Here is a 27,495-nt window from a genome sequence, read left to right as displayed (position 1 = left end):
CTCTCTCCTGTATGGATTCCTTGATGTCTTACAAAAGAGTTGATGATGAATCCATTTCCTCAGCTGGGACCTAACTTTGGCGTTCTCTTGTCTACTCAGATGTCTTTTTTCATAAACAATTACATGATAGAACAAGAAAATGGGATTCAGTCTCTCTGAGGATCCTTCCTCACTCTGAAATCTGGCAGAAAGGGATCTGGTGCTTCAAAGGCGTGTTTGGACAGCAGTGACTGACAGACAGACAGACACACCCACCCAAGAGCAATGACCCCCACTTCCCTCCCTTTCCCAGCCAAGCTGGTGAGAATGAAGGAGCACTTTTAACCCAGCCCCGTTGCACCCATCAGCACAGCACAGGCTCAAAGGCCGGGGCCAAGGGCTCTCTCTGAAACCGTGCAACACCAGATGTTTTTTTCCGGAGGCCTCAGACACACACGTGCAGCATGCTGTTATTAGAACTGGCTCACACTCCCTGCACACAGGGAAAAAGAATTAAAGTTGTGCTCAGGCTTCGTTCTCCACTTTGGCATCCAGCGTCAAACCAGGCAGGCTCGGTCGGCTTTTGTTTGTTTTTATAGAGTTGCATATGGACCGTCCCTCCTGCAGCATCCCAGCGGAGCGGAACAATTCAGTGCACCAGCTGGATGAGGATTGCTTCATGTGCTGCCAAATATTCCACGTACAAACCACGCTGCAGCACCTCTGGGGTGCAGCCTGACAGGCGCATGGTGGCTCAGCAACACCCTGCAGCAGCTTGAACCAAAAGGATGCACTGCTTCAGTGCTCAGGCTCCCTCCTCCTGCTTTTCTGCCTGCTCTGTCCAGCCTGCCTCTCCCCCCTTGGTCTTCTGATGGATTTTTGTCCTCCTGATAATGTTTCTGTACTCACCTCAGACCGAGCCAAAGGCTCATTTTAACAGAAAAAGGCTGTTTTTGTCTCAGTATCTTATCATCTCTGTCTCAGCCCAAGCCTTGATGTTTCAGTGTCAGCCCAAGCCTCGATGCCTCCTTCCCTCAGCAGCAGGTTTCACACTTTAATTTGGAATTTCACCCAGCCACCTTTTCTCAGCCACCTCTTGTTTTCCTCCAAGAGTTTTGGAAAAGCATGACACACCTTGTCATGGTGCTTCCCTGACCTAAAGTTGGCTTCTGCCAGCCAAGACAGGAGTCTCATCAAAAACTCTGGTGAGGTTTTGGTGGGATGCCCAAGGGTGCAACTGTCTGCATATATCACAAAATTTCCTGCTCCCTGTCATGGCTTCACCTCTGCAGGGCTTCAGCATGACCTCCACTGGGTAGCACTGGGGATGATCTCCTCTCCCAAAGTGCCCAGTGCCCCAGGTGGGGGTTCTTTCCCCCCTACCTAACAGCTGTGGCTCACACAAAGGGTCTTGAAGAGCTGTGGTTAATGGTGTGGAGGCTGGGGAGGGCTGGCAGGGCAGGGCAGGGTGCCCAAGGTGCATCCTGTAGTGGGTCACCCGTGGGTGGGGGTGTTGGGGTGCAGGTTAGCAGGGCAGGGTGACAAGGAGACACAAACATGCCTTCCAGAGGTGTGAAAGACGAAATGTGCTTGGCTATGGGCGATCCAGGGGTCTGCAGGGAAAGGCAAGGGATTCCCCCCTCTCTCCTGGGGCCTGGATCCAAAGTCAAAATCTGGGGAGGGCTCCAAAATAGCACCGCTTCCCTCTCCCCCTTCCTGCAGGTGCTGGGTTCTCTGGGGGATGCTCGATGCGCCAGGCTGGTGCCAGCCACATGATTGACAGCTGCCAATCTCCAGCAGCACCGATGCCCTCGGGGGCAGAGTGAGGGTCGCTTCAGCCTTTCTCTCGCTTGTGCCCCGGGATGAAGCAGGGCAGAGCTGGGGAGGGGGGAACCAGGAGCCGGAGGGCTCCAGAGCCCGCTGCACCTGCTACCCCGTGGGGGCAAACGCCCCGTGCGCAGGGAGGGGGCATCGGGAGAAGGGGAGAAGAGGCGGCCGGGGCCGGGAGAGGGTGCGAGCCCCTTCCAGCCCCCGCCGGGGTCGGCAGCGCTCTCTGCCCGGACTGCGGCATCGCTGGCGAGGGCTGCACGGGGGGAGAGTGGGGGTCGGGGGGCTTCGCTTTGTCTCCCCGCCCGCGGGGCCGGGGTCTGTGGCCGTGGGAGGGCGGGAGGAGGAGCGCGGCCCGCCCCCTCCCCGTCGTACAAAAGCGGACGGGCGGGCGGCGGAGCGGCGTGTGCCGCCGGGCAGGGGTAGGGACAGGGACAGGCACAGGCAAAGGCAAGGGCCGGCCAGGGCAGGGCAGGGCGCTCCGGTCCCCTCCGCAGCGCTGTCCCGGCGGGGCCCCGCGGCCGCCCCGTCCCATCCCGCCCCATCCCGCTCCGCCGGGCCGGGACCATGCGGCGGGCGCGGGCGCTGCGCCGCCGCGGAGCGCTGCTCGCCTGCCTCTCCCTGGGGACTCTGCTGGCCCTCGCCGACGCCAAGGGTGCCTTCTACCCCCCCGCCGCCCCCCTGCCCTTCGGCGGCAGGTACAGCCTCTACACGGCCGGCTCCAGCCCGCAGCTCGGCAAGCCCGTGGGCAAGCACAAGTAAGCGACCACCGGCCGCGGCCGCGCAGCCCATCCGGAGGGCACCGGGAGCCGCAGCCCCGGGACCGAGCCGGGTCTCCCTCGGGCATCCCTTACCGGGAACAGACCGCGGCCACCGGGCGCCGGCCACGCGTCTGGGCTCTACGGGCAGCATCCCCGGGGCCGGGCTGCCGCGGGCTCCCAAAGCCCGGTGCAGACCATGGGTACCTTCCCCAGGACTCGCCTGCGGGCATCCCTGGCCGGGCAGGAGTCCCTGGGTATCGGCCGCGGGCATCCCTTGCTCCGTATCGTCTGCCAGGTACTGAGCAAGGGCTGGCGGCAGCGCAGCGGTGTCCGTTCATCCCAGTGCCCCCCTCCATCTAGAGGAGGGTCCGGGAGCTGTATTTCCAGGAGGGAACGGGCTGCGTGCGGTGGGGACACGTGTGCTACGGTGCGGGACGGGGCTGGGGAGGTGACGATGGGGGTGCCCGTGTGTTTGGGGTGGGTGCGTGTACCTGCTCTGCGTGCCATGGGCCCGGGGGTGGGGATGTGCGGGAGGGAGGATGGCAGTGCACAGACCTACGCGTGAAAACAGGTTGGTTTGGAGGGAATTTGCTTGTAAAATACGTACATACTGGAGTTTAAATAGGTTTTCAAGAAACCTGGGAAGCTCAGGCAGCGAGGAATGTGGGTTTTGCACATACTGTAGCCTTTTTCCGTTCAGTTGCATAAGAATTGTTACACTGGGGACGGAGAGGGGGCTGTCGCCTCACTCTCAGCTTGTTTGCTAGAGCAGTTTCTGCCGGGCTCCTTTGAAAGAGGGAGGATGTGGGGTTATGAACAAGCTGAAATGAATAAAGTAACACTCGGGACGAACAATACTGGCAGTGCCAGTGAGAGCTTTCAAAAACCTATAACATTTTCCAGCTGCTCCCTCTAAAAACATCAGGCTGGAGTTATAAAACTGCTGCCACAGGTGTGTGAGAAGGGACGGGGTTCTGGGAGGGAGAGTGTGCCAGAACCACACTAACCCGAGCAGTCACAGGCAGACTGTTTATTAGCAGTGGCTAGTAGATGTGCCTGTATTGGCTACTAGCTGCCTTAGAGGCAGTAGATGGTGTGTTTGTAAGCTGGATTTATGGATAGACGGTGATCCTAAGTTTCCACATACACACATGAACTCCTTTGCCTCCAGCTAGGAGAAGTGGCTGGCCTTCCTCATCCTGTGGTCCTGTGCACGGACGAATGAGTCACTTGTGGAGGAGCAGGGAGCAGCACAGGGCCCTGCTCATGCTCTGAGCCTGGCAGCCCCTCGCCAGGGCAGAGCCACTCAGGTCTGACCAGGCTGGAAGTGACACTCACAAATGGGAGCTCTGTGCCCATCCCAGGAGCCCTGGCTGAGGGGCTGGGGTGGATGTGCTGGTGCAGCTCCTGGGGGGAGCAAGTGGGATGAGCTGGGGGTGTGGGATCAGGGGATCCTGGCTGGAAGAGAGCAGAGAGGGGCTTGGAGGGAGGATGACCCTGCTCACACCTTGGTGCTTCACAGAGGGAGCTCCTGCCCCATGTGGGCTGTTGGAGATCATGTAGCCTGCTCATGGCCTCTGAATGGGGGCACTGGGAGGCAGCTGGGGTTGCTGCAGCTCAGCTGCCTGGTCACAGGCTGGGATGCAGTTGGAGTTCCCTGGCATGGCCATCACACAGCCTGTGGAGCACAGCCTCGGGGCTGAGCACAGGAACGAGCAGCAGGGCCTCAGTCCAGCTCCCATGGGCTTGCCATGATGGTCTGGGTGGTGTTGAGATACCTTTGGCAGGTGGAGGCAGAGGAAAGTTACTGTCAGGATGGAGCATAAGGGTTTGGTAAGAAGGGCTGTGGTGTCTCCTGTTGGAGTGTGTGTGTGTGCATGCACAGCCCTCCCCCAGCCCCACCATGTCACACTCAGGGGCCAGAGCAGCAGGGTTTTGGCTCGCCCTGAGTGGGGAAAGATTGATAAAGGAGGGACAAGCACTGATGGCAAACAGGTGAAGACAAAGCACTTTCCCTACCCATCCATACCAAGCTCCCCAGCTGGCACGGGGGAAGCCTTGTCCTCCCGCCTCACTGAACACCTCTCTGCACCTGCAGCTTGCGCTGGCCCATCTGCTCCATCCCGCTGACCTCCTGCCTCAGCTCTGCTCTGCACTGTGGGCCTGTGCCCTCCTCTCCTCCCGCTCTGCCGTCTGCCACATCCCCCTGTCCTTAATCCCTGCCTCACCACACATCCCTGCTGTCTCTGCCCCTGTGGACCAAGTCCATCTGCTCCTGCCGGCAGCCCTGCCTTCAGCTGGAGCAGCCTTGGCCTCCATCTGTCCTACCAGCAGTTCTACATCCTTCCCACACACTGCCTTCCTCCCAGCCAGCTTATCCTCAGCGCCTTTGCTGCTTGGCTCAGGAAAGCTGGCTGGTACCTGTGGCACACAGCTGCAGGCGGCTGGCAGGAGGGGAGAGGCTCTCTGTACTCACTGCCCTAGAGATCTGAAAGGGTTTCCAGCCTCCCTCCCAGATCTACTCTGTGATGGAGGGACCCACGATGCTGCAGCCCTGCAGAGCAGCATCTCCTCCCTGTGCCTTGTCTGTGGCAACACCCACAGCAAGGGCTGGAGGCTCGGGGTTGGCCCCTGCACTGGCAGTGCTCCAGGAGCTGCAGCAGGACAGACCACCCCTGCCAGGCACTGCTGGAGCTGTTTCTGGGATTCTGATTGTCCTCACAGCCTGTCTCACCACACAGTCCGTGCTGTGCCAAGCACAGCCCAGCTCTGGGGACACCACCAGCACTGGTGGCAACGTGGCTGTGACTGTGACAGGAGCCACGTTCCTGCAGCATGGTTGTGATGCACCTCCCCAGCAGCTGCCCAAGCTGGGGGGCTCCTTCCAGCTCCTGCCCCCCAGACCTCACTGGCAGTGTGCAGTGCTGCAGACACTGCTGTCTGCTGGGCAGGGGGTGACAGAGACTCGCTGTGTTTCCCCCAGGAGCTACTGTGCCTACGTGGTGCAGCGCAATGTGACGTGCACGCTGCAGGACGGGGCCGAGAGCTACGTCAAGGCCGAGTACCACAAGTGCAGCTGGGGACCCAAATGCCCAGGGAAAGTGCTGTGAGTATGGGGGACACCAGGCATGGGTCCCTTCCCCTCCCAAAGACCTCTTTCTCCTGAGACCCTGTGCCACCTTCCTGACCATGAGCCCCCACTTTCCAGAGAGCTGTGAAAGGGGCTGAGGGACTTTTCCTGGACATGGCAGTCAGTGGCAGGGCCCTGGTGTTGGGAGGAGGCAAGGTGAGATCTGTCAGGAGGGTGAGGGAGCTCCATCCCTCCTCAGAAACTGTCAGGGGAGGCTTTGATTGGATATCATGAAAAGGTTTTCACCCAGATGGTGGTTGAGCCCTGGAAAAGGCTTCCCAGGGAAGTTGGTCATGGCCTGACAGAGTTGAAGAAGCATTTGGACAATGCTCTCAGGCCCGTGGTGGGATTTTTGGGGGTGTTCTGTGCAGTTGCTGGGCACAGTGATTCTTATGGGTCCCTTCAAATTCAGGAAATTCCATGATTCAGAAATAAATCTGGAAATCATGGGAAGTGGGGAGGTGTCTGTGCATGTGTGTAGGAAAGCAGTTTGTCACGGACCTGCAATGAGGCAGAACAATGGCAGCTCAGTGAGAACCTGACCGAGAGGATGAGGAAATGGAGCCTGTGGCTGGGGATGGCTCTGTGCTTCCTGCTCCAGGAAAATACTTGCAAAACTCTTTGCCACCTCATCAGTGCTGTAAGGAAACATTTCACTGCTCCACAGCTGGAGCTGCAGACACTGGGGTTTTGTGCCTCACCACCCTCCGGGGATGCCACTCCATGTGGAAAAGCTGTCCTGCATCCTCCCCAGGCTTGGGGAGCAGAGCTGAGCACAGAGGAAAACTGGGATAAGAGAAGTTCTTGTCACAGCCTAGTACCCATCCTGTGGCAGCTGGCTGGGACTCTCCTTGTCCTGGTGGTGCCATGGGCTCTGCTCTCATCCTCTTCTGGCAGAGATGGGCAGCCAGACCCCCTCACTCACTTGTTCTTTCCATCACAAGCGTCTGAGCAGCATCTGGGGACTTCAGGACATCCTGCAGCTGCTGGTACCCATGGAGGAAATCTCCAAGGCTTCTCCATTCTCCACAATGTCCTCTGTTTCCTTCAAACAAAACCAGGGTGAAACCAGGGTGCTTTCTGAGGGCAGATGGACCCACAGCTGAATTTTCTGCAGAGCTTCAGATGCTTCATCCATGGACGAAAGGGAAACATGGATTTTCCACGTGCTTGACCATCAGCTAATATTTGTGCAGCTTGCTGCAAATACTTCTCCTTGCTGCTGTTTGGTGCAGGGGTGAAAGATTTGGAGGTGCCCAAGGCTTGGAGCTCCTCTGTGGAGGCTGAGATGACACAGAGGAGGTGCTGGGATGACACAGAGAAAGTACTCTGCCTTTTGGATGCCATCCTCCTCCTTTCTTCACCCCCTGACAGTGTCTGGAGCAGCAATCTCCCCTGGTACATCCAGGCAGGTTTCTACACACTACAACAGAAGGAAAGCTCATTGAAACTCAGCAGTGCCTGTGAAGAGGAGTAACAAGAAGAGCTTGTTTTGAAGCTGTCCCTTTGGGAAATTGATGAGAAGTTTTGAAGAGATTCAAAGAGCAGAGGATTTGGGTTTGGATTATCCCCCTGCCCTGTGGTGTGTATGGAGGTGGCTGTATCTCACTGGGAATCGTGTGGAAGCACTGCCAGGGGCTGCAGCCTGGGCTGGGGACCCTGGATTTGGAAAAGGACATGGATGGCAGGGAATCAGCCCCATGTGCTGCCCTGACTGATGGATAAGTGCCTTCTGCAGCATGGATGGCTGTGCTGCTCCTCCAAAACCTTCTGCTGAACATGCTGGAGAAGAACAAGAGGCTGATCGTGTGTGTTGTTGCAAAACAGCAGACTTCAGGATTTTCAGGCCCTGGTAAATTCAGACTGGAAATTTCCAAAAGGAAGGCTTAAAGCATTGGTACTTAGAGGTGTTGAGAAAAGTGCTGTGTTCAGCTCTGTGCGGCTCAGCTCAGCTGGTGGGGGGACACAGGTGCCAGCAGGGTCCTGTCCCATCACTGCTGCCTCACAGGGAAGTGGCACAGAAGAGCAGGGAGCAGATGAATCCTCCCCCATGGCTGGTGGGACCCCATCCAGAGTGAGAGCAGAGGGGGAAGGTGTGAGGTGGGCTTGCACCTTGTGCTCTGGGTGTGGGAGGATCAATGCTGCAGTACCCAAATTCATGATGGAGACACTTCCCAGGGCATCCCAGCTGGGGCAGGAGGCGGTATAAGGAGCCATCCCTCTGTGCACATCACAGCATCACTCTGGAGACCCTCACCAGGCCATCCCATTAGGCTGCCCAGCAAACTGATGCCCTCCACACAGAGAGAAAACACCTTTCCAAAGGTATTTCAACCCTCATGGGGCCTTCCAGACAGGATCACAGTTGAGAAGATGACTTTTTTTGATCCCACTAGGAAATTATATAGGTCAATTCAAAGTGCAAACCACTTTTACATGCAGTCCACTTCCTCTTAGAGGTGATGTGAGCTTGCAGGGCTTTTGAAATCAGTTCCATCATTTCATCTTGTGCTGTGCTGAAGTTGCCAAACAGTGTGGCATTGTCACAGTGGTCACCTATCAGGCCAGGGACTGCAGCAATACACTTGGAGCTGCAGTTGTAAATCAACACAGTGTCCTAGGTTAAAAAATACTCTCCCTAAGCCCCACTGTAATGCTACACTGACCTATGGTGCAGCAAGAGGTCTTGGAGAAGATGGGCCATGGTCTGCAGGTGCAGCACGAGGGTTTCAGCCAGGCTTTTCCATGTGCCTAGATCTCCCACCTCCAACAGGACCATGACCCTGCTCCATTGCTTGATGTTGAGGTTGCTTCTCTAAACTCTCTTCTCTCTCCCTCCTCTCTCCTGGAAAGGTACCGCACCTTCTTCAGGCCCAAATACAAGATTGGATACAAGACAGTGACCGAGCTGTCCTGGAGGTGCTGCCCAGGCTTCATGGGAGAAGGGTGCCATGACAGCCCGACAGACCAGCCTGGCCTTCTGCCCCAGCATCCCAGCCCTAAAATGCCTCCTGGGCAAAAGATGTTTCCAATGCCCAGACTTCCTCCCTATCCCAAAAGCCACCCTGACCTGTTTCCAGGACCAAAGAAGAATCAATATGGTGAGATCTTGCTCCTGCTTCATGTCCCCAGGTCACCACACCATTGTCATGCACCCAAACCTCCAGGTTCTCTCTGTTCCAGTGCAGAGCATGAATCTGGCAAAAATTCAGGGGGTGACATGTTTTCTGTCAGAGACCTGACATTTGTTTGCTTTGAGGACCACTTGTTTTTTAAATCTTGTTTCTTTCAAAACATGCAGCTTCAAAATTGCCTTTCCTCATTGATTTAGAGCATTTTTCCATTAATTATGGGGTTGATAGGGTGTGTCTCAAGATGAAGCTCTCCTGGGCTGTTATCATCACCTGCTGTTGAGCTTGGGAATGGAGGGCTGGATCCCAAGAGGAAAGAAGGTTTCCTGATAGCTTAAGGAGAAGTGTGGGCTGAGATTTTGCTGAAATAACAGAGGGCAGGACACAAGGTTATTATGGGAAAGGATTTAAAGGAGGGAAGTTAAAGGAGCACCAGCCCTCATTGTGCCCTCTCAATTTCCTTCCCTGTGCAGGCAGGAAGCTGCCTGGCCTCTTCGGGGACCGCCTGGATCGGCTGGAGGAGGAGGTGAGGCGCCTTTCCCAGTCCTACGACAGCCTGCACACCATGGTGAGTGGGCTGGGTGACCGCCTGCGGTTGGCCATCCAGGAGGACACCACCAAGATGATCGGCTCCCTGATGAACAGCCCAGGCACGCCAGACTCATCCGTGGGCTTCGGCATCATTCCCGACGGCCTGGTGGACGTGGCAGACAAAGCCGACATCGCCACGTACCCTCCCGTAGGGGAGATCCTGACCAAAGTGACGGAGGTGAGCGATGTGCTGAAAACCAAGGCGGATCTGCTGCACGAGGTTCAGGGCATGGTCCTGGACCACGACGGGCAGATCAAGCACCTGCTGGAATCCGCCAGGCCCTCGCCCCTCACCTCCATTGACCTGCTGGAGGAGTACGTGGACACGAGGCTGAGCAACCTGCGTGGAGAGCTGCTCGACGGCTTTGAGAAGAAGCTGGGTAAGATCCAGACCACGTGTGATTTCCGCATCCAAGAGGTGCGGCAGCAGTGTGAGGAGGAGAAAGCTGCCAACCTGCGGCTGCAGCAGACGCTGGATGGGAAGGAGCTGGAGATCAAGAAAGAGATCTCTCAGCTGGAGACCCAGATCCAAGGGCTGACAGTGGTGGAAAGCTGCTGCAGCAACCTGGACTACCTCACCGATCGCATGAACATCCTTGAGAAAGGCCTTCACAGCATCTCTGAGTCCCAGAAGAACCTGCACTCACGCCTGGATGGAGAAATCTCCACTGTCACCCTAGGGAACCTCTTTGAAGGGCGCTTTGAGGACCTGGAAGCCAGGCTCAATGCTACAGAGAGGGAAACAGGGAGCTGCTGCTCTGGTATAGAGGACAGCATGAAAGGCACAGTGGTGGCAGAGGTGGATGGCATGAGGACTGCCTTTGAAGACAAAATGCAGACCCTGGAGGACAGGTTCATGACCATTGTTGGGGAACTGAACAATGTCAGCTCTCCTATGGCCATGGATGGGGCAGTGGTGCCTGTGCTGGAAGGGGAGCTTGCCAGCATGAGGAAACGAACAGATGAGACACTGGAGGTGTTGCAGAATCGCCTCATCACACTGGAGAGCACCTGCTCCCTGGGCTGCACCTCTGCCTCCAAAGATGTGGAGACCTTTCGGACAGAGATCGAGGATTGCCAGAGTAAGAACCAGGACCTGCTCCTCCGGATGGACAGCAATTATGACCTCCTGCGCAAGCTGAACGCCACCATCCTGGAGATCCAGCGGCGAATCGAGGAGGAAGCATCGGGGGCTTTGCAAGGGGAGATCACCTTGCTAAAGATCAACCTGAACACTGTGAGCAAGTCTCTGACAGGGCTCAAGAACTCCGTCTCCCAGTACTCAGACACCGTCACACATGTCAACTCCTCACTAGATGAGCACGAGCGGAAGATTGAGGATGAGGTCCACTCCATCCAGGAGAAAGTCAACGACCAAGGCTCCCAGCTTTTCTTCAGCAACCGCCGTGTCCTGAACCTCAAGGGAGACCTGGAGCGACTCAAAGCCAGGATTGTCAGCGACCTGAGCTCCTGCAAGAATGTGGCCCATGGCCTGCAGCAGGAGGTCTCTCACTTCGATGAGCGGGTGGCGCGGGTGGAGAGCGCCTGCGGCAGGCTGGGGGCCATCACTGGCAGCCTGGACAACATCAGGGAGGAACTGGAGAAACACACGGGCAGTCTGTGGGACTACATGGACCACATGAATGGGACACTGGCTGCCCACTCTCAGGAAATAACGGGACTGAAGGACAACTTGCTTGACTGCCAAGCCAAGGTCTCTGAGCTGGCCGAACAGGCTGGGCACTTAGAAGAGAAGGCAGAGAGGAGGCAGCATTAGCCACACTGCCAAGCTATGTGTCTTCCTTCTCCTGCTGTGAAGGACAGGATTAAATTATATTACACAGACTTGCTCCAATGTGACAACAGTTCTTGGGATAATTTTTTTTATGAAAAGCTGCTACATTTTTTTTTTCCCCCTACTCTTGTTGGCCCCACTTCTCTTTAACTCCACCATGCTGGTACTCCCCTCCTGATGCTCAGCAACTGTCTTGACCCTGGTGCAGCAGTCACTGCCTCCTGCCTGGGGGTGTTGCTTTGGTTCCTGGGCTGATAACCCCAGAAGAAAAATTCAAGAGTAAGCTGGAGGCAGAAACTTCTCTTTTTTTTAATTTTATTTTTGTGGATTTATCGTTTCTTGAAGAATAAAACCCTATAATTATCAGCTGAGGAATAGTTCCTCTGACCTAAAGACCACCTGCATCTTAATCCAGAGACTGAGCAGAGCCCAGGCTCCTTGCAGGGAATAAAACTCACCACAGGAATTGTAGATTTCAAAGAACACACGTATTCACATGTTCCTCCAGGAACTGGCTTCCCTTCTCCGAGATGGCAGCCCTCCTTATGTATGGTAAATCCATTTATAATGTTCCCCTTCCGTGCAAATGCACATGCCTTATGGAGCATATTGAGGGTGTACATTAGGAAAATACATATGCATATGTGTATATATATGTATAATATATATATTGTATGTGTATGTATATTTTTGAACAATCGTGTTATGGTGCTCATCTGATTCCAGTTTCCTAATGCTGCCCCTGTGTCCTTTGCCATAATCCAAAGATTATTTTAGCTCCACACTGAGGAGCTAAAATCTGTGGCAGCAGTGTTTGGAGAGAGTCCCGTGGTCCCTGGGGCTGCTGTGCTTTGCAATCCCACTTTGCTGGGCTCTCTGGTTACACCTGGGACTGACATGATGGAAAACATGTGTCTTTCCCAAGGAGAGGTGTGTCCATAGGTCTCTGCTGAGACCAAGCTGGGCACAGAGCAGTCCTGTCCTCCAGCTCTGGTTCTTTCTGTTTTCATTCTTAAACTGTGAACTCCATCATCTGGTCCCAGGCAGGAGAGTTCCAGCTGCTCCAGGGTGTGAGTGCAGCAGGAGCCTGCATCCTCATTTCACATCCTCTTCTGATCCCACTGGGATGCCAGTGGCCCTGGGACCAACACTGATGTGGAACAAGGCAGGGCATCTGTGAGAACACGTCTGGAGACCTGTCCTCAGCTCAGAATGGAAAACCCACGTCATTTACCCAGCTTGACTCTAGTTTCCCATGAACAGGTAGGCTGGAGAACGTTGTCCACTTTCCTGAGCAGTCCAGAGCTGTTCCTCACAGAATCCACCTCTCCCTTGGAGCCCACCATGGGCACCCTCTGCTGATCAGCCAATGGGGACTTCATTACTAGGATGAGGAGGAAATTACAGAGCCTCCATCCAAGCAACTCTGGCACTTTACAGCAGAGGAACATATTTTTCTCTCAGCACTGTAGCTCATGAGCCCTTCCACACAAGCCAGCCTTTGGCTCACACACAGTGCCTGTCACGCTCACCAGGCTGTCCCTGCTCCTCTGCACCATGATTCCCTCCCTGATCCCCCCTGATGGCATAAAGGAGCAGCTCTGTGCTCTGACCAGCACAAACCAGCAGCAGCTCCCAGCAGAGATGCATCTGGGCACCTTTTATCACCCAGAAAATCTGTCGGAGCTCCCTTAAACATGCTTCCAGGCTAGGGAGGACCACAGGGATCACTGAGACCAGTAGCCACATGTTGCCCTTGTGCAAAACCTTGTTCCCCTTCCAGAGGAGCACGAGCCATCAGCTGTGAGAGCATAGAGAGGACACGTGGCTCCCCCCACCACTTTCTCAGCCCTGCCAGGTGCTCACAGCACCAGAATCCACTCTCACTACTCTGGGCTCTGCTGATTTGGAGCTACCCTCCAGCTGCTGAGACACTTCTCCAGGTGAGGAATGACCTTCTGCTGCCATTGGGCATCCTGCAAAACCTGCTCTTAGAGAATAAAACCTATTTTTTTCTCCAGCCTAAGGAAGGAGTCTCAAGCCAACCTTCAGTACTTTGTGATGGGCCAGGGGAGCCCTCATCCTGCATGGGGAGCTTTCTGCCTAAGCCCCTTCTCCATCCCCTCACACCAGGGAGAAAACCAAAGAGAAAACCAAGCCAAGGGCCAGGCTCCCTGTTCCCCTGCCAGGGCTGGGTTAGAGTGGCTGAACAGGAACAGCTTCCCCAGAAAAGAGGGAGCGAGGACTGGCCATAACAAAACTAGGACAAGGAAGAAGTCTGACCTTCTGGGAAATGGTGCTATGTTTGGACTATTCCTGACTAGTCACTTGAAGCTATGGACAGTTTGTTATTTCAGTTCTCAGCTATTCATGTTTAAAAAGTGAAAGGAACTTTGTACAAAACTGGGCATTTTTAAAAAATTGCTTGCAGACTAAGGAAATGCTGCCCATGGGGTTATCCTTGCATGGGCAGCTTTCTGAGGCAGTTGATAACTGATCCTGTTAAAAGACTGTGTTCTATTGTTTTTAAAACCATGTCTATTTGTTCAGATTTTAAAAGCTAAAAAACTGTTTGTACTGGAAAGGAAAAAAATAAAGTATTTCTTGCTGAGGTTTCCAAGATCAAAATGATTTTTGTGTGGCTTCCAGAAGTGGCAGACAAGGAGATGGCTTACACACAGGGGTCAGGGAAGGAGAAGGTAGATGCCAGACTGGAGGAAGGAGCCCAGCAGTGCTTCTGCCTTTGTTCTACTTTATAACCTCCCATGAAGAGAGAGTTGGGGATGCTCAGCCTGGAGAAGAGAGGGCCATGGGGAAGCCTCACTGCAGCCATGCAGGACTTGAAGGGTCTCATAGGAAAGATGGGTCTGTGGTGGGAGAAAGGGGGATGGCTTTCAACTGTAGGAGGTCAACTTAGGTTGTATCTAAGGAAACTGGTATTTTAAACTAAGGGTGGTCAGGCACAGTCCCAGACTGGGCACAGAGGCTGTGGAACATCCAAGGGATGGGGCATCCACAGCCTCTGTGATCCATTTCATCCAGAGCCAGGATGAGGCCCTGAGCAACCTGGTCTGGGGGGAGGTTGCTCAGGTTGGAACAAGATGAACTTTAGGGTCCATTCCAAGCAAAATCATGAAAGGATTCTATCATTTAACGGTCGCCATTTCCCCACGTGGAGTGTCTGTGAGTCATGATGTGTGTCATGACACCATGAGGTGGCATTATGTCTTATTGGCCCTGCAGCCACCACGCCCTGCCCACAGTGCACCTGCACCCGCCAGTGCGCGGGAAAAATTCTTGGCTCCGCATGATGTAGCATTGTCTTAATATTATTGGCTCTGTAGTCACCACGCCCTGCTCAAAGTGCACCTGCACCCGCCAGTGCGCGGGAAAAATTCTTCGCTCCGCATGACATGTCTTAATATTATTGGCCCTGTAGTCACCACGCCCTGCCCACAGTGCACCTGCACCTGCCACTGCGCGGGAAAAATCGACACTGTCGTCAGTCCTGCCTTCTCCCTGTGGCCTGGACCTTGCCATCCACCCCTGCAGCGTGCTCACTTCTGTCCCAGTGAAGGTACAGTGCCATTCCATGGAGGTGGAGACCCCTGGGCTTCCTGGGTGGGCTGGAGCTCTGTGGGGATGTGTGGGACAGGGCCCCAGCTCTGAGGCTTTGCTCCCGACGCAGGCTGTCCCAGACAGAGCGGAGGAGATGGAAATCCATGTGAAGATTGATAGAGAAGAGAGTATGGCTATAGATGGAGAGGAGAATGGAGAGGAAGAGATGGAGGTGGCTGTGGAGGAGACAGAGGAAGAGATGGAAGAGGAAATGGAAGATGATGTTGAAGACATGGAAGTGGATGAGAAAGGTGAGGAGGAGGAGATGTTCTTGGGATGAAGAGGGATCCCAGCAGCAGGACAGGCAGAGTGGGTCCCCTGCTGCCAGCTGGGGCTGGGCTGGGTGGCTCTGCTCAGGGACACGGTGCAGGGGGGGCCTGGCAGCACAAGCACCACCCCCAGCCTGCCCTGTGCTTGCTTTGGGCCACGCTTTGGGTGCCTCTGCCTGGGGCCCAGCCCTCAGCCCCAGCCAGGCTCAGTGCTGGCAGCAGAGTCAGCTCTGCCAGTGTGTCCCAGCCTGGGGGCACAGGGAACAGTCCTCTGTGCCTGACTGGAGTGACCGTGTCACTTCCTTTTCTTCCAGGACTGATGGAGATGGAGATGCTGGGCAGGGATGCAATACTTCTGTATATATATTTTAGAGTTTTTTGTTAACTTTTCATCTGTAAGTATGTTTTAGAGTTTGTTATTCTCTTGTGTATCTATGTTTCATACATTTCTGTATAGGTTTTTGTAATTTTATAGATTGTTGTTGTTATAAAGATTCTTACATTTAAAATACGTTATGTAATTCATTTTTGTTGCTGCTCTTCTGTAAATAAACAATCTTTTGTGTGAATCTTTATTCTTCACACCCCAGCTCTATTTGCATTTCCTTTGGGTGCAGGGAGCTTTTGCAAGGCTATGGGTGCCTGGGTCTGGATGTCCCTGGTGCTGTTGGCATGGCCACCCTGGGGCTACTTGTGCACTGAGGGGTCTCACTCACAGGTCCCACTCTCCTTGCAGTTGCTTTGGAGTTGCATGGTAAATGCAGAGGCAAATCCCAGAGAGCCTGGGCCCATGGGATCATGTGAGGGAGCAAGGCTGAGCCTGCATGGTCCTGCAGAGCCTCATCCAGGGCTCTTCCCTGGGTGTCCCCAGTGCCAGGGAGGCTGGGCTGGGCTGCAGGCACCCCCTGCTCCCAGGGACCCCGAGGGGCTGGAGCCAGCCCGGACTGAGCCTCGGCACAGGGACCTCTGGCTTTTGCAAGGTCTCCTGTCCATTCAGACCCATGTACATACAGAAGAAGTCTGGATTTGTTTTCTGGTTTTAATTAATTTTGCTACCTTAGCTAAATGTAGGAACTTAAAAAAAAAAAAAAAAGCCATTTTCTAGAAGCTGTGTCCCATCACCCCCAGGACCCACTTGGTAGGATGCTTGAGCAGAATAATCCAAATTACATTTTAGAAAGGACTTGGAGCCTGGCTCCCACCTCTATGCACAGGGCTAGAGCAGACAAGAGACAGCCTAGATTAAGGCACTATTTATTATTGCTTTTAGTTCAGAACACTCAAAACCCCAGCATCTTCCATTGACCTTTACAAGTTAGTGGACAGTTTCAACTACCAAACTGCAGGTAGCTGGACTGTCTGAAACACTGGTCATACCAGAAGTAGTAATAGCTACGTCAGAGATTCATCAATAAATACAACAGTAAACAACCACCACCTTTAAAAAGGAGCCAGACTTTAGAGGAGCTACAAACAGCAGAAGAGACCCAGCTTTCAGGAATTTGTGTTTAGCAAATGGAGTTTTTGTAAAGTCAGAGCTCTCTCTTACCCACTCTGGCTTCCTGCTAAGGGGTGTCATGACCTCTATTACAAGTGCAAAATGCCCAAGCAGCAAACAGAGAAGATGAGGTGCACCTGGAACACTTAGTCCCAGCAAAGAGCATGCAGGAGAGCTCTGGGTCAGGTCTCCACAGGGATGGGGTTAGGGCAAGCAGTGGAGTAGGTAAAGTGGCTGTACTCTGGGGACACCAGACCAGTGCCTCTCCTCTGTCACACAGGAGGGAAGAAGACTTCCACCAGCTCCGACAGCTGCTCGTATCTGTGGGGGTAAGAAAGAAATTACACTGGGGTCATTGGATTTGATGCCTCTGTGCATCAAAGCCGGGTCAGCCCAAAGATGCTGAGGTATAAACACTTTGCTTACGTTGACTTTTGGTTCTTTGCGAGCTCCTGGATCAGCTCTCCCTTGTGGTTTACTGTGAATATGTGGCTCTCTGGCAGCCCCACTTGCTTGTAAGCATACACATCCTGCCCAAGGAAGGCCAGCATGGCATGAGAGCTGCAGGAAGGCACCACCACCCAGCCTGAGCCCTCCCTGCACACCTGGAGATCCACTCACATTGGGCCTGTTCCCAAAACCGGCGTAGAAGGGACACTTTGTAGCGAACAGTTTTCGGATGTCTGTCAAGCAGGTGACCTTGAACACCTCTGGCTTCTTCTCAATCACCTCCCTGCAGCACAAGAGACACAGTCACAGTGGCATCAGCTGGCCAGGACGGTGGACAGCAAACCTGTCTGGGGCTCAGGGAAGTGATTTGAAGGGCAAGAGGTTTTGTGCATCAGAAGCTTCACTGTGAAGCTCCAAGATCAGGCAGCTCCCCTGCTGCCTCTCACGAAAGGCATTGTGCACCAAGGAGGGCAGAACAGTTTGAGGCTGGGACATCCCTCAGTGTCAAGCTGTGGAACAGGGTGCTGTCCCCACGGATATAGGAGGTGCAGGAAAAGACAGTACCTGTGGAAGGCAGACAAGAGGCTACTGGGGGAAAGCAGCATGGGGCCCATGGGGAGGCCACAGCCTTGCTCATTGACCCATTTGAGGTAGCCTTTGGTGATGTGGGCCATGCCAATAGCCCTGGCCGAGCAGTAGAGGAACTTGTAGCCATTCCTAGAGAGAACACAGGGAGCCCCTCTGAGCTGTGACCTGGGGCAAGGCATTCTCCTGCTCTGAGGAGGAAGAGGTAGCCAAGTACCTGGCCTAAAATCTTATTCCAGTAAGCAAGATGGTTCCACAAACATGAATCCCTTATCTGGAAACCCAGACTAAGCCAAATCCCCACCTACCTCACACTGGGAGTCCCTGCACCACCCTCCATGCTTATCCCAGCAGCCACACACGCACCCAGGCCAGCTGCACAGCACCCATTGCTGCCCAGCATCCTCACACAGCACTTTCACCCCACAGCACTGCCTGTCAGTTGTGGAGGGCTGTACCCAGCCTTCACAGACGCCCGGGCAGGGACAGAGCTCGGCAGAGGTGGTACCGGGTGGCCAGAGGCAGCCGAGGTGCCATCTTCGAGTTCTTGCAATCCCCGGGAGTGCATCCCTCCCATGCTCCTCCCAGGGCCAGAACGAGCCATCCACGGGCCCACAGTGCCTCTCAGTGGCCACAGGGGCCAGGGACCAATCTAGACACACCACAGGGACTCACTGCTGGTGTCACCCCTCGCAGGTGAGTCCCCTGGGCTGTGGGAAGTGATGGCTGGGTACCCAGAGAGGCACCAGCACCACAGTGCTGGGGACACCTGTGCCACCACTCTCAGGTGTGACCTTAGGTGGTCTTGTCTCTGCTGCTCAGCTGTATCTCCCCAGCAAAGCCTCCACTGACACACACTCCTTCCAGGGAAGGTAATGCCAGCATCTGCTCCCAGGGGACCTTCTGCTTTCACCGCTCAACATCATGTAGGCAGCACAGCCAGCATTGGCCACCACTGACAGCAGATAGTGCAGCTCTCTGGGCCTTCTTCATCAAGTAAGAAGCCCTGACTCTGACTCCATCAGCTTCCCACTTCCCCTTAGCCTCAGCTGATCCAATACCTACAGATGGATTTTGTGGAAGAGTGTAACAATCCCACGGTGAGTCCAATCTTTACCCAGTTGTGGCAAAATGTGTCCAAGAGCATCCGATCTAAAAGGAAAGGAGGCTGGGTTAGTGTCATCCAAGGTGGTGAGTATCCATCCCACACCCCAATGAGGTTTGTGCTCCCTTGTGCCTGCTTATGCAAGCCATTAAAGGAGACTTTTCCCTAACAGGGGAAAACAAGGATTTTGGGGAGGGAGAAAGGCCTTTTACTTGGTGATGGTGCCATCAATGTCTGAGATCACCACTTTTTCATTCCAGTTCCACAGGTAGATGGTGGCCTCACAGCGGCACGTGCCCTGGTACTGAGTTGTCACGCTGAATGCCACCTCATTGGGGCCATCCTGTAGATTCAACCTTCCCTGAGGCAGAGGAGCAGCAGAAGTGTTACACCAGCACCAATTCACACCACTCCAAGGCTTGCCAGAGGCCAGACTGCCACCCAGCCAGGCCAGAGATCCCAAGACTCTACAGGGTGGCCAACAAGGGCAAAATATTTGGATGTCCCATGAAAACACGAGGTCAGGAGTAGAGAAATCCCTGTTTAAGGGTTCTCTCACCCCTACTCACACAGACAGTGAAGATGGAGGAATAAATACATACAATTTGTTCAGAGGAGAGCCGCAGGGATTTCTTGTAGGTTGGTAAATGCTTCTGAGCAGGGGCTTCCACTGTCAACATGTCCCCAGGGTCCTGGGGCTCACTGTCACTGGATGACTCCTCTTCCTCTTGACTACACAAAGAAGGGAAGGGATCAGCCAGAGTCTTAATGAAAGCTTTCTACCCTCTTTTATTAGGCAAACATAGGAATAATTAGTCACACAGGAGAAAAGACCAGGAGTATTCAGACTCCTGAAGATGACCTGGGAGGGAGGCACTCACCTCTGCTGAGCAGGGTCATGCTGCAGTGCTCCCACGCTGGCTTTCCCTGGCCTTGGCTGCCGCTGCAGGCAGAGAGGGGTGTGCTGGTTTTGGTGAATTTTCTTCACGGTGACTGGTATGGGGCTGTGTTCTGGATTTGGGCTCAACACAGTGTTGATAACAGAGATGTTTCTGTTATTGTTAAGCAGTACTTGCACAGAGCTAAGAGCAAGAGCAGGGAATGATTTGCTTCTCTTCCACTTGGAACAGCAATGCCAAAAGAAGTACCACTGCAGTCCCTGCCTTCACAGGGACACTGCTGGTGGAAGAGGAAGCATAGCCTGGTGCTGTGGTGGAGCAGGGAGACCAGCAAGCACACCTGTTGCCCAGGGTCTTGGCAAGATGGGCACAGAGCAGGAGGTCTCACCACTACAAGGTCCACATTACTGCATTACCAAGTGTTGCTCTGCTGCTCAGGCATTAACAGACCAAAGGGGACAGGTAGCAACCTTAAGAAGTCACCTCGTCAGGTCCTGGATGTCCTCACAGTCAACCTCAGGCCATCCCCAGGACCCTGCTCCCACCCCCTCCAGTCAGCAGAATGATGTCTGTCCCTGAGGACATGGTTTTCACATCCACTGCTGCCAACATACCCCCTCTTCTGGGAATTCTCTTCTCCTCCAGGAGAACCACCACCTTCTGTCTTTCTTGATCATCTTCTCCTTCACCAATTCGTCAATGATGCTCTGTGAACATGGCAGAAGATGGAATGAGGTCAGTCCTCAGCCCAGGCCCTTCTGAGAATCATAGACAGTAAATGTGTTGTACTACTGACCTCAGGAATGTTCCTCTGGAAAGCCTGCAGGGCCAGGATTATGGGACCAGCCACTGCCCAGTTGTAATACCTGGAAAAAGTGAGAGGATGGACACATCACCATCCTGCAGCATGGCCAGGTCCCACAGCTGCTTCAGTACAATCATGCTCTGGGATGGAGTCACATTCCTACAGGAAGGTCTCCACAAGGACAAAGGGGACATGCTGTCCATTGTGGGATGAAGCAGAAGGAAGAGCAGGCCACTCACTTCTTGTTGATCATTATCACCAGGTTTGGGTCATCGACGAGCTTTGGATTCTCAGCAAATTGCTGGTAGGAAACCATGTGTTCCATGAACTTCTCTGATGGGACAGAGGCTGTGTCATGCCACTGGAGGATGGAAAGGATTTCAGGGCTGCAGATTCTCCCTCCCCTCCTACCTACCATGAGAGATCTGCCTGTTGCTCCTGAGGCCCCCACACAGTGACAGGGCAACTGTGGGCATCAAGTCAGAGTCCATGGGGCTGTCATCAGGCGAGGTGGATGGCAACTGGATACACAGAGGGTTGCTGGGGTCTGTCACAGGCCTCAAACTCGGCTTTGTGTCACTGCCAGCAAGGGAAGAAATGGTGGTGACATCAGAGAATAGCTTTAAACATACATCCATCCTTTGTGCCAGGGGAATTGCTCAAAAATGTCTGAGCTTGGCCAGCTGGGCAACTCATACCTCCTGGAGATATACAGAGCCACTGGCTTATGGTCCGTCTCAGAGAGGTCTTCAAGGTAAATGGCACTGGGACCCAAGTGAGGACTTCTGATGGATCCTCAATGCATAGACAGAAGAGAGAGAGCTTAGCTGAATCACCTTTCCAATCACCCCAGCATCTATCAAGAAAGCCAAAAGCATTTTCCTCAATCATATCTATGTACCATACAAACAGGGTAGCCATTTTCCTACTGGAAAAACTGCCGTAAGTCAACAGCAACAGAAGTGCTTCAAGACACCTGCACTAGCATGATCCCTAAATACACTCTGAAGGGGGAACATAAATGCTGCTCTGTGATTTTCCCTGACTTGGCAAGCTCAGGATGAAGACACAAGTCAGGCCAGGTGCTGTCAGACACTTGAAATTAAGGTATGGCCTGTATTGCTGAGAAATCTTCTAAGTATGCAAAAGCATAGACATCGAATGATGGACTTCAGAGAACATAAGGCAAGAAAGCCTTCCTGGGAGGTGGGTGGTCACTGAAAGGTGGACACCTAAAGGATGTCTCTTCAAAGCAAAGGAGCTGGTAGCACACAGAGAAGGCAAAACAAACATACCACACCTGGAATTCATGGAGTTACACTGAAGGGACAACCCAGGTGCTCATCTGAGTCAGACACATCTGCAAGCTCAAACACCACTTCAAGCAGCACTGGTCACACTCTCACCTTGCCTCCCCTGCCTCTCCAGCTGGGACTCAGGGCCTTCTGAGCCTGCCTGCCTTGGAGCAGTGGCTCCCTCAAGGGGCTCCACATCTGGCTGAACCTCTGCCACAACATTCTCATCTCCCTCCTGTTTCTCTTGTGGGACTGAGTAGGCCCCCAAAAATCTCTTTGCCGTGACAGTATGGAGGATGTCCTTCAGCCTGGAGATGCTGTTCCCAGCCTGAGGTTCAAGTGTTGGCTCAGTTACAGACACATCCAAGGAACAGGGTGTGTCCTGAGGTCCTGCTGGGCTTGAAACCCCTCCCAGATGTTCAGAGGTGGCAACAAGAGGGGTTGCTTCATCCACTGGGACCAGTGTCGCAGAGATGGTGGTTGCTGCAGCAGCAGTCTTTGTGGACTTGGCTGGTTTAACTCGCACCAATTTATTCACCTCAAGGAAAGCAGAAGAACAGGTTTGAGGATAGGAAGTTGCCCAAATCATCACACAGAAGAGGACATTTTCCCTAAGGCTGCCTGGCTACAGCCTCCTCTGCTTTCTGCAGGTCTTTTGGACACCCATTCCCAGCAAAAGAGCAAGAGCAGGGACTCACTTGAGGGAGCTTTCCCCAGGTCCACCTCATGAGGGACTCAGCCCTTAGAGCAAAACTTTCCTGTGGTTTGATGTCCAGTTCAGAATCACTTTTGGGAGAAGATTGATGGCTTAGCACGAAGCTGCAGGAAGAGAAGGTGATGTGGGGCCTCACCTACACTACAGCCCCATGTTCTCCTATCAGTGCAAGGACATTTAAGGCCAAGAACCCTGTAATGCTGGTTTCCCATAGTCACTTCTACCCTATAAGAATGTCACTCCCAAAGAACCAAGACCTATGGAAGCTGAGGCCCCAGAAAGCAAAGTGCTATACCAGCAGTTGCCCAGAGCAGTTCATCAGCAGACAGCCCTATGCACACAGGTTTCTCACACCAGTGACCACGGCCACAAGTGTCTCTTATGGTCTCTGAGCTTTCCTCCAGCCACACCATATCAGGCTAGGAAAACTCTCCTCTCCTGACACCTTCAAGTCACTTTTCCATACCTCCTTCCCTGCCATGAGGCATGTACCTTGCTCTCACAAGAGCTGAGCAGAACATCTTGGCTCTGCCCATTCATTACCTGTCCTCTTCAAGCAGCTCCCCATCAGAGTATGGGTATATCTCTCGGGGCTGCAACAACGCAGTTTCTTCAGGGAGATCAGCAAAGGATGAACATGCTGCATCACTGCAAAGGAGGAAAGAGAAAATTTGTGCTATTCTCAAGCACCAGCCTCCTCTCCAGAAAGCTGGAAATATCCAGCTTCACCATTCCCCCTGGCTTTCTACTCCTCAGGAGACTGGGCTCCAACTTGCAAACGCTTTCCCCCTGTTTCAGTACTGCTGGGCATCACCAAATGAACCCACAGGCTTGACCTACTGAATCACCCTGCCCAAACCAAGCAGCTCACCTTGGGGCTGGCAGCTCGCTTTTGGTCTCATCACAGCTGTCAGAATCAGAGTCCAACTCCATCTTGAGCCTTCTCTTGTGTTGCCTCCTCTTGCACACAATCACTCCAGCGCTGGTGGCCTCCTGCCCACACAGAAGGGTTGAACAGCATCCTTTGGGCTCTGCTTCTTGCAGATGGGGGATGTGCAGAGCAAGAAGGGGAGGCTGCCCTGGAACAGGGGTGGAGGCGAGCCCATCAGCTCCCTCCAGCACACTCTTTTTCAGCCTAGCAGCTCCTTGCTCTCTATGGAGCATACTATGGAACAGCATAACCAACACCACTGAGCCCTCAGCTCAGGGGCGGTTTTGTGGCCTGGACTAAAAGAAAAGGGTTTATACCCACATCATGTGAATAAAAGACCATTAGGATGATCCAGCCACAAGCTAAAGACATCTTTAACACAGGCAAGGAGAGACAGGCAGGAGATGGCACCAAAGACCAGAATTACCAAGGCTACAAATGGGATTTGACTCCAAAGGTCCAAAGACCTTTCCGATTTCCAAACCCAGCCCGAGCCAGCAGTGACCATAAGTGTGCCTGAGAGAAGAGCTGACAGGATTTCTGGAAGTCACAACTAGTCTCATCTCACTTCCTACTGGAGCAGCATCTGTCTCATTCTCATCCCTGTCACAAGATCCCCTGAGAGTCCAAGCTCCAAGATATCCACCTGTCTGGCCAGCAGCCATGCCCACTGATGGGGACCAGTCTGGAATGCAGATATTTGGTCTAATACTCTCTCAGAGTGCTCCACCACGTGAGTTGCAAGGTCCTTTAAGCAGGAACCTTTCCAGACACAGAAAACATCAGACAGGACAATGGAGTCTCTCTGGGGAAGAGCAGCATTCCACACCTGGTCATTCCACCTCAACCCTGCACTTCCAGGTAGTCACACTGGGACACAAACATGCAGCACCTCCTCATAACCAACCTCATGCTCCTGTGACTCCTCAACAAAGAAGGCCTCTCCATTGTCTCCCAGCTTCATGTGCAGATCCACAGGCTCTCCGTTGATTTCAATGTCAACCTAGCAAAGGACAGAAGCAGCTTGTCCATCTGAACCCCTTCATCCACTGGAGCACTTCCAGATGGTGGGGGTGGGTTGAAGTTGCTCATAGGGCTGTCAGCCCCACAGATGCAAGGGACCTCTCCAAATTTTCCTGGAGAGCACATTACTACTTGGAAATGGATGGGCTCCACTTGGGGGACATCCCCTCAAAAACAGGGCATGCACCCCTTTCAGTGGGCTCCCATTCCCTCCTTTACATAACATGTGGGATTTAGAAGATACTGGGTCTGGAGACACTGGAAAGGAAGCACAGCCCCAGGGCAGGCACCACTTACCACCTTCTCCTTGGAGCGCAGCACTCCCAGCTTCCCAAAGCGCACATGAAACGGGGAGCACTTGAAGGAGTTGTCAGGCTGCCTCACCACAACCACATCGATGCAGCCCGACAGGGTGGCAGGGTTTAGATCCTGGTACAGCTCCTTGACGGTGACAAAGACATTCTCAGCCAGCTGCCCCACATAGTTCATGGTTTTAGACTGCAAGTGAGAGACAGGAAGAGACCCAGGTAAGGGAAGAGAACTCCAGCAACTAAAGGCAAAGTGAGTTTACTGCAGGAGAGTCATGTCATGACTACAACACAGCCCCATCACGGGGACAGGTAAGCCTCTAGAGAAACTGAGACAAACACCTGAGGACCTTGATGAAAAGCTAAGGCCTCTGTGAGCACCAGAAAACAGGACAGAAGCCAGAGCATGAGTTATTGCATCCAGCTTGGAGGAGAGATGCCCTTGCCATTACATACACCATCACATTTTCTCCTTGAGAGGGCAAATACAACCTCACAGCAACACTGCACAGTCAAGCTGTCAACATCCCATTCAAACAAGAACTGGGCTGGCAGGAGACCTCCTGTCCTGCACTGTCTGTTGTTTGGGTAGAAATTCCCAAACAACTCACGACAGAGAGGTAGGCAACCCGAGCTGTTCCATACACCACACACTCACTTTAAATAAAGTCCAAACCTAACATTTCCCACCCAGAGGGAAAGGCGTCCCACTTAGGCATTGCAGAATTGCCCAGGCATGGCTCCTGTACAAGCCAGAAGTCTTGTGGTGGGCAGCACAGCCAGGTGGTGGTGTGGTGTCCCCAGCGACTCTCAGCACAGCCCCCAGTGCACACTCAACCCAAAGGGCAGCTGGGGGGAGTTGGTTCCTTACCCAAAGTGACGATGACAAGTGTGTGCCACATGACAAGCCCTCTGCCCCGGCAGGTACCCAGCCTCTCCGATCCATTTTGCATAAGCTCAGCCCTGTCCCGTTCCCAGACATCCCTCCTAGAAGGCAGTCTGAGCGGACAGATATGGTTCCCGCTCCATGCCCCGTCCCCCACCTCTCCCTGGCAGCCAGGAGTAAGCCCAAATCCCAGATCCTCTCTGGAAGATGACAGCAGGGAAGTGCTAGCCAGCTCCCGAAGCTTCGGTGGCTCCATCAGCTCTGCTGTGAGCGGGGCCTGGATCACGGGGCCACTCACCAAGCTGCTGAGCCCAGCTTTCCCAGGCATTGCTGCTGGGGTGGGCAGCCCTCCAGCTGCCTTCCCTGCTGTGCTGCAGGGCCTGGCACCAATGGGAGACAGCTCCTCTCTGCACATGGGGGCAGCTTTGGAGAGGAGGAATGATCACACTGACCCTGGTGCTCCTCAGGCAGCACTGATGAGCTTGCAGTTGAGCTATACACTGAAACAGACCTGCAAAGTGCATAGGGAAAGTCCTGGGCAGAGAAATCCCATAGGATTTGGGGTGGGGGCTTGGAAATTATCCCCAGATGTGATGAACTGAGCACCATCTTCATGGTGAATGCAGAGTGCAAGAGCATAACAAGAGCATAACACTGCAGCCACACAGCAAAACAAGTGCCAGGGCCATGTCCCCCGTGCAGAGCCACTGTCCCCCCTGCCTCGATGGGCAGCTGCCCCCTCCCCAAGCATCTCATTGCTGGAGACTGCATGGCTATGGTACAGTTGTCAGCTCACTGAAATTCAATTCCCTGTGGGCCTCACCTGGGATGGCTGGAGGAAGGCAGGGAATGGAGAGAAAGAGGCTTTTCCCTGCAGGCCTCAGCCCCACCGTGGATGGAGCAGGCCCGTTAGGGAGGTGAAGGGTAGGTTATAGTCTGGAGAGAGATTAATAGGCAGATAGGGCAAAAGAAATGGTCTTCAAGTCATATTCAATAAATAAACCCTCTAGAGGAAAGGGGCATCTCCAGCCCTCAGCCCCCAAACCAGCCAGGATCACAGCCCTCCACCACGCAGCTCTTGTGGAGGACGAAGGGGACAGTCCTCCTCTGCCGACAGCTCACATCAACTTGCAGACCCAAAGAGCTGCCCAAAATAAACCAGGTGCTTTGCTGACACTCGTCTGCTTTGCTCCTGGGCCGCCCTGCCAGCAGCACACCCTGCCCACACCCACACCCACACCCGGGCTCCATCCATCACACACCGCAAACCAACAGGACCTTCCCCATTACCTGGGCAGCTGCTGAGCCTCAGCACCTCCTGGACGTCGGGGCAAAACTAAACCCCGGGCGTGGCTGTGTGCCGACAGCAGCACTCACCCTCAGCTCCTCCTCTCCCTGCTGCTTCCTTCCCCTCACCTGAGCCAGGGGAGGGCCCGCTCTCCCAAAGAGCCCCGGGCTGACTCCCGGCCTCCCGCCGAGCCTCTGAGGGCCCCGGCAGGCCGGCGGTGGCCCTGGGCTGGCACCTGGGGCTCATCCAGCAGCCCCTTTGCTCCAGCAGCCCGGCCACAGCTGCCTTGTGCCCATGGAGACCCTTCCTTCTCCAACCCACCGTCCTGCTGAAGTCTCAATGGGACATAAAGGGCGACCAAAGCACAGGGGCTCCTCTGCCCTGCATCATCTCCATGGGGATGGGAAAAGAGGACACAGTGGAAGGAAAGCACATAAAAGCAGACACTTCAAGAAAATGGATGCTCTCCAGGTCTCAGGGAGCCTGAGAGCAGTGGGGAAGTGACGTGGGAATAGCTGTGTGGACTGGGTGAGAAACAGGTGGTGGGGCTTTTTTGTGGCATTGAATCCCACCATACTATAACTCCAGGGCAGGGATGTGCCTGCT

The 27,495-nt window shown here is 54.1% G+C and overlaps 2 protein-coding genes across 2 annotated transcripts; one reads left to right on the top strand and one right to left on the bottom strand.

Annotated features, from left to right (window-relative positions):
* Window positions 1–2,348: 2,348 nt before the first annotated feature.
* On the top strand, window positions 2,349–13,146 carry EMILIN3 (elastin microfibril interfacer 3). The gene is made up of 4 exons (XM_015647298.3): window positions 2,349–2,564; window positions 5,551–5,673; window positions 8,551–8,798; window positions 9,302–13,146. Exons 1-4 carry the CDS (start codon window positions 2,374–2,376, stop codon window positions 11,194–11,196), a joined length of 2,457 nt encoding a protein of 818 aa, XP_015502784.1. The 5' UTR covers window positions 2,349–2,373; the 3' UTR covers window positions 11,197–13,146.
* A 3,063-nt stretch (window positions 13,147–16,209) lies between these two features.
* LOC107213065 (phosphatidate phosphatase LPIN3-like) lies at window positions 16,210–27,053 on the bottom strand. Its single transcript, XM_019008668.2, is given in 21 exon segments — window positions 16,210–16,920; window positions 17,026–17,129; window positions 17,221–17,332; window positions 17,614–17,766; window positions 18,700–18,786; window positions 18,952–19,100; window positions 19,342–19,471; window positions 19,621–19,682; window positions 20,253–20,345; window positions 20,435–20,504; window positions 20,683–20,776; window positions 20,859–21,022; window positions 21,142–21,238; window positions 21,850–22,276; window positions 22,437–22,557; window positions 22,997–23,101; window positions 23,325–23,458; window positions 23,461–23,532; window positions 24,292–24,387; window positions 24,705–24,905; window positions 26,892–27,053. Coding segments are annotated over 20 exon segments (2,511 nt in total). The 5' UTR covers window positions 24,897–24,905; window positions 26,892–27,053; the 3' UTR covers window positions 16,210–16,871.
* Window positions 27,054–27,495: the final 442 nt, after the last annotated feature.

The sequence above is a fragment of the Parus major genome, chromosome 20, assembly GCF_001522545.3.
Source record: "Parus major isolate Abel chromosome 20, Parus_major1.1, whole genome shotgun sequence".
Classification (NCBI taxonomy): Eukaryota; Metazoa; Chordata; class Aves; order Passeriformes; family Paridae; genus Parus; species Parus major.
The sequence above is the reverse complement of the archived record's forward strand: the minus strand, read 5'-3'. Positions and strand labels throughout refer to the sequence as shown.

Excerpts from the sequence above, each read along its gene's own strand:
- EMILIN3 (XM_015647298.3), top strand. The coding sequence starts at position 2,374 with ATGCGGCGGGCGCGGGCGCTGCGCCGCCGCGGAGCGCTGCTCGCCTGC. Across the intron at positions 5,674-8,550 it reads AAATGCCCAGGGAAAGTGCT|GTACCGCACCTTCTTCAGGC; the intron begins GTGAGTATGGGG and ends TCTCCTGGAAAG. Across the intron at positions 8,799-9,301 it reads ACCAAAGAAGAATCAATATG|GCAGGAAGCTGCCTGGCCTC; the intron begins GTGAGATCTTGC and ends TTCCCTGTGCAG.